This window comes from Lolium rigidum, chromosome 3, assembly GCF_022539505.1.
Source record: "Lolium rigidum isolate FL_2022 chromosome 3, APGP_CSIRO_Lrig_0.1, whole genome shotgun sequence".
Classification (NCBI taxonomy): Eukaryota; Viridiplantae; Streptophyta; class Magnoliopsida; order Poales; family Poaceae; genus Lolium; species Lolium rigidum.
The window spans coordinates 331,202,047-331,212,625 of NC_061510.1; the positions used below are offsets into that span (position 1 = coordinate 331,202,047).

Here is a 10,579-nt window from a genome sequence, read left to right on the forward strand (position 1 = left end):
ACTCCAACGACATCAAGCCGCTCGAGCCGCCCCACCACGCCCCTGCTACCGCCTCGCCCACCATCACCACGCAGCACAGCTCCCGCATGTCCCTGGCTCCACCCCGCGCGCAGCACCCCTGCAGCACCCGCCTTGTTCTCGCTCACGCAGCGCCCAGGCCAGGCCACCACATCGCACCTCCGCTCATGCACCATCGCGCGCGCCGCCAGCACCCCACCTTCGCCCAGCCCAGCCACCACCGAGCCACACCACCGCGCGCCTCCCTCCTACGTCGAGAGCTGGGCCGGCCGCAGCAGCGAGGCGCTCCAGAACGGTGACGAGGCGCACACGATCGGCGGCGGCGCATGGCGAGTCGAACACCCTGCGGGCAGGGCGCACGGCATGGAGATGCCCCGGCGAGCTCCACCTAGTCGCCCACGGCGGCGGCTGCACGCACGCCCTCCGACGCCGCCGCGATACTGGCGTCTCCTTCCTCGTTGGCATTTCGTCGAACGGGTAGCAGGTACGCGAGGGGAGGGAGGCAGCGAGCGCGCGCCATGCCATAGCCACGCGTGCACGGGCTCCTCCCGGCGAGGCGCGCGGCGGCCAGGGAGGCGAGGCGAGGGAGGCGGCGCCGCGTGGAGCTGTGGGCTCCTCCCGGCGAGGCGCTGCCGGAGGGCCGACAAGGGGGGGGGGGGTTAGGAGCGCGCTCACCTGCGGGCAACGGCGATGGCGCGTGGAGCTGCAGACGACGGCGCGGGCGACAGCGGCTTGGCGTGGCGCGGGGAGCTGCGGGCGATGGCGACGGTGGCGGCGCGTCGAGCTGTGGGAGCTGCGGCGGCTTGGCGTCTGTGGCGTCTGTGGGCGTCGACGTCTTGGCCGCACGCGCCTCTGTTAAGTGCAGGGGAGGACCTTTGGTACCGGTTGGTGGTACCAACCGGTACGAAAGACCTTTCGTACCGGTTGGTGGTACCAACCGGTACCAAAGAGTTTTTTTTTTGTTTTTTGTTTTCTTTACTGTTTTCTTTTCTTTTCAGTTTCTTTTTTCTTTTCAGTTTCTTTTTCTTTTTCTTTTCTTTTCTGTTTCTTTTTTCTTTTCTTTTTTTTTCTTTTTTTTTCTTTTCTATTTGTTTTCTATTTCTTTTTCTATTTCTGTTTGTTTTCTTTTCTATTACATTTCTATATCCTTTTTTATATTTCTTTTCTGTTTCTTTTTTCTTTTATGTTTCTTTTTCTTTTCTTTTATGTTTCTTTTCTTTTCTTTTTATTTTCTATTTCTTTTCTTTTCTATTTGTTTTCTATTTCTTTTTCTTTTTCCGTTTGTTTTCTTTTCTATTTCTTTTCTATAACCTTTTTTATATTTCTTTTCTACTTCTTTTCTATATATTTTCTAATTCTTTTTATATTTCTTTTTTATATATTTTCTATTTCTATTCTTTACTCCCGCCACGACGCCGTCCGCGCGGGAAAGTTTCCCGCCACGTGGCAGTCATGAGACTTTAGGTTTTGAAACTTTTTCTCCGACATGTTTATTATTCCCTTTATATTCGACGAGAAGCCAGACGGGACCTTGATGCTACTCAGGACTTCAAAAAAGATCTCCTTCTCCTCTTTGGTAAGAGCGTAGGCTGGCGGGACCTTGATACTTCTCTGGATTCGAGGTTGTTTCCTTCGTGGATACTTTGCTGGTCCTGCCGTGCATCCGGTCTATCTTTTGTCTTCCCATACACGCCCAAGAAGTTTAGCAGGTTCACGCAAAGATTTTTCGTCACGTGCATCACGTCGATTGCGAGTGAACCTCTAAGAATTTCCGGTAGGGTAGCTCCCAAAATATCGACTTCTTCTTCCACATGGGTACGTGTCCGTCAACATCATGCGGAACAAATTGTCCGCCGGGACCCTTTCCAAAGATCACTTTTAAATCCTTGACCATATCATATATAACTTCCCCGAGTAGGGCGGGTAGGCTTCGTTCGGTTATCTGCCTCACCTCCGAAATGCTTTCCTCTCTTTCTTACGTGATGTTGTTTTGGAAGAAATCGATGATGCCCCAGGTACACATTCTTGTTTCCCAAATAGTTACTGTCAGTCTCACCTAAACAGTGTGTGCATGCATTGTATCCCTTGTTTGACTGTTCTAAAATGTTACCAAGAGCAGGCCAATCATTGATGGTTACAAATAACAACGCTCGTAGGTTAAATTCCTTTTGTTCGTGCTCATCCCACACAGGTACACCTTCGTCATGCCACAACTCTAAAAGTTCTTCAACCAATGGCCTCGGTACACATCAATGTCGTTGCCGGGTTGCTTCGGGCCCTGGATGAGCACCGGCATCATAATGAACTTCCGCTTCATGCACAACCAAGGAGGAAGGTTATAGATACATAGAGTCACTGGCCAGGTGCTATGACTGGAGATCTGCTCCCCGAAAGGATTAAAGCCATCTGTACTTAGACCAAATCTTAAGTTCCTTGCGTCATCTGAAAATGACTTGAACTCTCTGTCGATTTTTCTCCGCTGCGACCCGTCAGCGGGGTGTCTCAACATCACATCTTTCTTACGGTCCTCTTTGTGCCATCGCAACAACTTGGCATGCTCTTTGTTCTGGAACAAACGTTTCAACCGTGGTATTATAGGAGCATACCACATCACCTTCGCAGGAACCCTCTTCCTGGGGGTGGACTCACCCTCAACATCGCCGAGGTCATCTCGCCTGATCTTATACCTCAATGCACTACATACCGGGCATGCATTCAAATTCTCGTACTCCCGCGGTAGAGGATGCGGTCATTGATGCATGCATGTATCTTCCGCACCTCTAATCCTAGAGGGCGAGACAACCTTCTTTGCTTCGTACGTGCTAGAGGGCAACACGTTCTCCCCTGGAAGCATCTTCTTTATTATTTTCAGCAACTTTTCAAATCCTCGTCGGAAGTACCATTCTCTCGCCTTCCACTGCAGACAATTCCAGCTTGGTACCCGGCTTTTTCGACCATTTTCGCAATTTGGGTACAACGAGTTTGTTGTGATCCTCTAACATTTTCTCCAACTTCAACCTCTCCTTTTCATTTCCGCAGTTCATCTTCGCATCAAGAATGGCCCGACCCAAATCGTCATCCGGGTCATCAAAAATCGGCTCATCGAAAATGGGCTCTTCTTCAGCTTCGTCTTCCCCCATTCTACTATCACCGTCTTCGAGTGAATAAGGGATAGTTGTCACTATCCTCTTCTTCTTCGTTGTCTTCCAATATAACCCCTCTTTCTCCGTGCTTGGTCCAACAATTATAGCTGGGCATGAAACCGTTCTCCAACAGGTGGACGTGAAGGGTCTTCGAGGTAGAGTAATCCTTCATATTCTTACGAGAACTACATGGACAATACATGAAACCATTCGACCGCTCTGTTTGCCTCAGCCACGTTGAGAAAATAATGCATGCCATTAATGAACTCGGGATGGCACCGGTCACCGTACATCCATCGTCGACTCATCTGCATTTTATATGTATATCAAAAATCATTAAATACACAACAGCGTGGATATATGAGTGACCAACTTAATTAATATTCAAGTTCATCACATAAAACTAATTGTTTTTATAAAAAAGAAGAGGGGCTCACCGAGGTGGTACTGTGCCGGCTAGGGGACGACGCTGGCGATCGACGGCGATAAGGACGGGGATGATACTAATTAAAACCTACAAAACATACCATAATTTCAGCTCAAATTGCATAAAAAAAATCACTAACTTAGGCATTTCATCGAACACCTTGCTTGCACTAGAAAAATAGTACGAGTTAAAACTACCAAAGAAATGAGCTAAATTAGGAACGCCGGAAGGAAGGATGATATTGCTAACCCTTGGATAGATGTATGCCGTTAATCTTGTTAGAATGGTGGAGAAAAAATAGAGATTTATTGGAGTGTGAGAGGTGAAGAAAAATTTAGAGTGTGAGGAAGAAGAGAAAAATGAGAGCCAGGGGCTCGGGAAGGGTTTGGGCGATTTGATATAGCTGGGTACCCTTTAGTACCCGGTTCCTTAGAAGAACCGGTACTAAAGGTGTAGCCCTGGCCCCACCTCAGCCTGGAATTTGGGCAGAAAACCTTTCATACCGGTTCGTAACACGAACCGGTATTAAAGGTCCATTACGAACCGGTATAGATGTCTCACCCCTGGAACCGGTATTAATAAAGCGTTTCGTACCGGTTCGTAAGGGAACCGGTACTAAAGACTTAGATGGATGAGAGGTTTTCTACTAGTGTATATAGATTTGGTGACACTGCCATTCTCTTCTTGGAGGCGTCACTATTTGGATAACATTTTTTAATAATCAATGTGCTATCTTGGATGTATCTTGTCATTCGCACTTATTGTGTGTGTGCGGTATTGTTTTTTTCCTTTTAATAAGTTGGTTGTGTGTACCCTGTGTGTGTAGACTATCTTTCACATTGTATTACTGCAGAGGCCGGATGTACTTAATGTCATCTTCTTATCAGTATGTCATCTTTCAGCAAAAGAGAGTCTTGATCCAATCCACTAACGGATCAAGCGATGCGATGTAGGGTGATCGTGATGAAGAGAGAAAACAGATCGAAAAAATAGTTTGGCTTCTCTTACCAAGAGATTATTTCTTAGTAAGAAGGAAGAGGACGTTTTTCCCAATTTGTAGGAGAAGCCATATCATACTCACACGGTTTTGAAGTTTAGTTAATCATGTCGTAATTTTAGGAACATGTCAATATTGTATGTTAGAAATGACTACTTATATTAAAGCCGCGGGCTTAGCGGCCCTTTGGTTGCACTGGGCACTTTTCATGGCGTGAACAGTACTCTGTTGTAACCTATAGGAAGAAGGTGGTCATGTTCAGAAACAGACTCATGCTCCACCACAGTGAATTGCTCCACCTGTTATTGTGGTTAAAATCAATGTTGACGCAACAGTGAGAAAGAATCTGAATAAGGGCGCAGTTGCGGCTGTAGCAAGAGACGCTGATGGCTATTTTGTTGGGGCATCGGCGGTGATATTTTTTGGTCGCAACGAACCAGAGACTCCGGAGGCATTGGCTTGTAGAGAAGATATGTCCCTAACGACCGACATTCTTGCAACTAAGGTTTTGGTAGCCAGTAATTATTTGTCAGTTGTCAAGAACTTTCAGGAAGGAAGTAAGATTGTGTATTTAGTATTTGAAACGTAGACTCTCCCATAACCTGGCGAGATTTTCTGTTGACAATGACATTTGCTGATTAGTTTGGCTAGTAAATCCACCTGCTCGAGTGAATATCCCTGTAATTGTTGAACTTTGAATAAAACAAGGGTTGAGGCTAAAAAATCCTATAGTAATTATTCGGCTATAACATTTAACAATTATTATTTGATAGAATTTTTTAGTAGTAATTATTCGATGGTAATTAAAGCAAACTGATCTTCGGTAGATCTTCATCTTCGCTTGCGAGAAACCCAAGGATCGCCACCAAAACAAAGCAAGACCAGCAGCCCCCACGCCGCCAGTCCCTGCCGGATCACCAGGGAAGAGGATGGCGGCGTGGATCATGCGTACCACTGCCGAACCGCCACCGGGGGCGGAGGACGCCACCGCTCCACCCACTCCTCCATGGCTACCGACGAAGAGCATCAGGCCCCGGCCAAGCAGCCGTGTCGCCCGACTTCCTCCACCGGTGCCTCATCACCTCCCATGGAACGCCGCCGCGGAAACCCTCTCCTCCCTCTCATCGTTCGACGGAAGGGGTGCCGCCATCACCGCCGGAGCCGGGGCCAGCGGCAGCGGCCTGTGGGGCGGCTGTCTGAGGGGCAGTTGCGCGGGACGGGAGGGGAGCGGGAAAGGAGATAGGGTTTGTCGCGTGGCCTGACTGCCACAGCTGCTGTGGGTGTGAGCCCAATGAGATTTCCTTTGATGTTGACCTTCCCTTATTTTGATAAAATATTATGGCATCCACTTGAATACCCCTGAACTGAAGTGGGACCGGCCTAAGCTTCCACCAGCTTCAAACCCTATATAAAACCTCACCCACACACATCAAAGTACTTACACTACTCATCCATCTTGTCGAAGTAACTTGCTAGCTCCTCACTAAAGGTCAAGACGAGAAAGCTGCTCAATAAGCTAACTCGCCCAAGTTCCCAACAAGGACGTCAAGACCGCCCCAAGATCGAGCAATGCCGTCGTCGTCACAGGCCCTAGCCCTCGTCTCGTTCGCCCTCCTGCTCATCTGCTCCACTCCCCTCCTCGCCGATGCGCAGCAGTCACCGGCGGCGCCGGACGTGTGCGCCGACCCTTCGTTGGACAGCGCCTGCCACAACGTCCCCAAGGCGCTGCGCCTGAAGCTGATCGCCATCCCGACCATCCTCATCTCGAGCGTGATCGGCGTTTGCCTGCCGCTCTTCGCACGGTCGGTGCCTGCGCTCCAGCCCGACCGCAGCCTCTTCTCCATCGTCAAGGCCTTCGCGTCGGGCGTCATCCTCGCCACCGGCTACATGCACGTGCTGCCGGACTCCTTCAACAACCTCACCTCGCCCTGCCTCCCCAAGAAGCCGTGGGGTGACTTCTCCTTCACCGCCTTCGTCGCCATGCTCGCCGCCATCTTCACGCTCATGGTCGACTCGCTCATGCTCACCTTCTACAACCGGAAGAAGGGCGGCGCTAGCGGCCCCAGCAGCGCTGTGGTCGCCGATCACGAGAGCCCGGAGCAGGGAGGACACTGGCACAGTCACGGCCACGGTCATGGCCACGGCGTGGCCGTAGCAGACGGCGCCGAGGCTGGTAAGATGCAGCTGCGCCGAAACCGCGTCGTCGTTCAGGTAATCTTGTGTTGCTCTTGCAGCCTTGCACAATTCCTACTTGCTGGAGAAGCTAGTAATTAACTTGCGGGCCTTAATTGCATCTTTTCTCACTGTCAATAATCAATGAACTATTGAACTTGTACTAGCTACTCTGTGTTTCCAAACTTTGCATCCTGCGTTGAGTTGCAGTCAAACTTTACAAATTTTGATTAAACTTTCATAGAAAAAATATTAATATTTATAATGTAAATTTATACTATACATATTTTCATATTATATGTATTTGATATTTTCAATGTTGATATTTTTATTACATGACTACAAAATTTACTTTTAACTTAACCCAAAACACCGAGTAAATAAAAACGGAGTGAGTAGTGCTTGTGCTTCTAAATACGATTTCCAAGTCGACCATTGGTCTAGGACGATTTAAGTATTCTCGTACGGAATAGGAACTCTTTTGCAGTACATATACTCTGTACTTGCTTCTTAGTGTACTCCTACTTGAGTAGTAGTAGTTAATTAACCCTTTTTTGTTTTGATCAAGTACATCATGACAAAAAAAAACTACTCGAAATTACTAGTACTCGTTGTCGTCGAGATTGGTTTCATAGTTGACCATGTCTCCAGTGACGACATTTTGTTTTGGTTCGGATAGTCAGATGCCAACTGATACCAGAATCAGTCCGTACAAACGTACAGCCCCTGGGACCTTCAGGAGGCAAACGACTCCAAGTGGCCATATGCACGCGCAGCGTTGACTTTGTCTCCCATGAAAATGATACACGTGGATTACCATGAATGGAGATCATCTTTGGGATTTCATCAATACTTGAGAATTTTTAGTTCGACCAAATGTTCTCTCTGTTGTGAAGTGAAAAAAGACCAAACTAATGCCGTAGTATTTGGTTGTCGTGACGAGGGATAGACAACTGAATCAAACACAGTGGCATAATCTTCCATTTGTCTACCTAATAATTGTTTAACATGTCGACATTAGGATAGGTTTAACTATTGTCTCAATTAAGCTGCTAGGAGTTACTACATGTCTGACTTTACCTTTCCTAAATAAATCGAACTTGGCAAGCATGATAGTACAAGCAAAGCTGACATTTTCTTATTATTATTGATTACTAACTCAGGTCTCACAGAGCTAGATTAAATTAGTTAATCAAATGTTTGTAGCAGTTTATATATCACCATGTAGATCATTAGTATAATTTTATCAACACTTGAGTCAAACATGGTGGCGTAATCTTCCATTTGTCTATCCTGTACTTTGGGGCTTTTGGCCTTTGATTCAAAAGAATTTTGCACAATGGGATATTTAGAGGATTTGGAGCCCTAGGATTTCCCCCCTACGAAGGTCGTTTAGTACACATGGCTACAATCCTGAGGGTTTTCTCCTAAGGATTCCTACGCCCTCAATTTCAGAGGAAAATAGTTATCCACTCAAACCTTCTTTTTATATTAATTTCCTTTGTTTTTCATGTGCTATCAAACACTCTTTGACAAAAATTATGTAGTTTTCTGATCCTGTAGAATTGGAGAGGGCATGTCGACATTAGGATAATTTTAACTATGTGCTGAATTAAGTTGCTATGAGTTACACGTCTAACTTTAGTTTTCCAAACTAAATGGAACACTTAGATTAATTTGGCTTGGCTAGGTGGCAAAGCTGACTTTTTTTCCTCATTATTGGCTACTAGCTGAGGCTTCCAACAGATAGATTAAGTTAGTGACTTTTTTCCTCCTTCAGTTTTATAAACAAGAATTGTGCATTCTGACTACAAGCTATAAAATTCATCAAAGGACTAAGCGAGCATTTGCAGCTTTCTTTTTTCAAACACAGTCATTAAAGTACAGTCAGCACTTTAACCTTTCTGAAGCACTAACGCTCATTAACAAGCATAAACGCATGAACAGAGAGCAGCAGGAGAGATTCTTCTCTGCTGTTGCCCTCGAATTTAAAACCGTGCCATTAACTGCGCGTCTAGTTTCTGTTCTAGTGATGCACACATGCTTAATTAATTTCTCTGCCGGCCGGTGGCGCTCGTGCGTGCGTGCAGGTGCTCGAGATGGGCATCGTGGTGCACTCGGTGGTGATCGGGCTGGGCATGGGCGCGTCGCAGAGCGTGTGCACCATCCGGCCGCTGGTGGCGGCCATGTGCTTCCACCAGATGTTCGAGGGCATGGGCCTCGGCGGCTGCATCCTCCAGGCGGAGTATGGCATGAAGATGAAGGCCGGCCTCGTCTTCTTCTTCTCCACCACCACGCCCTTCGGGATCGCGCTCGGCCTGGCGCTCACCAAGGTCTACAAGGACAACAGCCCCACCGCGCTCATCGTCGTCGGCCTGCTCAACGCCGCCTCGGCCGGGCTGCTGCACTACATGGCGCTCGTGGAGCTCCTCGCCGCCGACTTCATGGGGCCCAAGCTGCAGGGAAGCGTCAGGCTCCAGCTCATCTGCCTCACCGCCGTCCTCCTCGGCGCTGGCGGCATGTCCGTCATGGCCAAGTGGGCGTGACCGTGCGACGGCTCTCCCGCGCGTGGCGTGGCCACGCCCTGTATGCTCTACGTGTAGTATGAAACTATGCATTGCCGCCCTAGACTAGTAATTAAGCTCGCGTGATGGATCACCCTCAGCCAGCAGGTCACGTCGTAAACCTGTAATCTTTGTACTTGTCGTACACGTCTAATGGACAAGAAATACTATGTGTAAAAAGTGACGATACTTTGCTCATGTTTACTCGCTGTCCACATGTCATATTTGGGAATAGGTCTGGGTCGCTAGATTTGACACCAAGGGGGCTCCGGCGAGCCTGACCCACCGTTCCATCACAAGTTTAGTTTCCGTTAACTTTTTGCATGTTTTGTACATGCTTCAAACTCATGCATGTTTAGATGCGAAGACTCGGTGTCTGCTGTAATTCTTATTGCAATGCTGGAAATGTTTTCATTAACAAATCTAAATATTGTCCCCCACATGATGATGCAAGCGTGTGTTGACTTTTATCTTGGAGTTTTGCTGTGGCTGATGGAGATTTGCTGCATACTCTCTTACTTTTGGCTCCATATGTTCTTCAAAATGTTGTCGTGATTCTTGCAACATTTTTAACCCACTGTTAAAATGTTGAAATGATGCTACAATAGCACCTAAATATTGAGTGAGGGTATGATCAAAATAATCGGATGGATGAGATCTGACTCGTTCTAGTGACATCCAATGATGGAGTAGGCGGAGGATGGAATTCCCAAATACCCGAAGCACGCTCATCATTGCGCTAGACGCCCAAGCAATGTAAACCATAGTTTACTCGAGTAATAGGTCAAATTAATTCCTTGTGGATGGTAGAGGAGAGAATGGTGCTGAGTACCTGCCCTCGCCATAGTATGATGCATGCAGGTTTATCAAAAAGTCAGATGAACTCGATTTTGACCACATTTATTGATAAAATTTTTAGATGTATATATCTGTATTTTGTAGTTTCCCCATATGTTAGGGGGCTTTCTACATATGTGCACCTGTACATGTACTATATATTGTGGCCTTTGGCCCCCTGGTAATACAACAAGTATATTGCCCTAACATGGTATCAGAGCAAAATTGATCCTGCCCGGCCGACGTTGCTTGTTCCTTCGCGCGTCCGTCCCTCCTAATCGATCTCGAGGCCGCCCCTGCCTGGTCTGCTGCTTCAATCTCCTTCGATCTCTGCCTTCTCTGCCTTCGATCTCCAAGTCCCCCGCCCGCGCGAGTCTCTCCTGCTTCGATTCCCCGCCCCGCCCGCGCGAGGCCATCCCCG

The 10,579-nt window shown here is 47.6% G+C and overlaps 1 protein-coding gene across 1 annotated transcript; it reads left to right on the forward strand.

Moving 5' to 3' along the window:
• Positions 1-6,124: 6,124 nt before the first annotated feature.
• On the forward strand, positions 6,125-9,303 carry LOC124700054 (fe(2+) transport protein 1-like). Its single transcript, XM_047232248.1, has 2 exons — positions 6,125-6,796; positions 8,848-9,303. The coding sequence occupies exons 1-2, from the start codon at positions 6,155-6,157 to the stop codon at positions 9,301-9,303; spliced, it is 1,098 nt and encodes a 365-aa protein (XP_047088204.1). The 5' UTR covers positions 6,125-6,154.
• Positions 9,304-10,579: the final 1,276 nt, after the last annotated feature.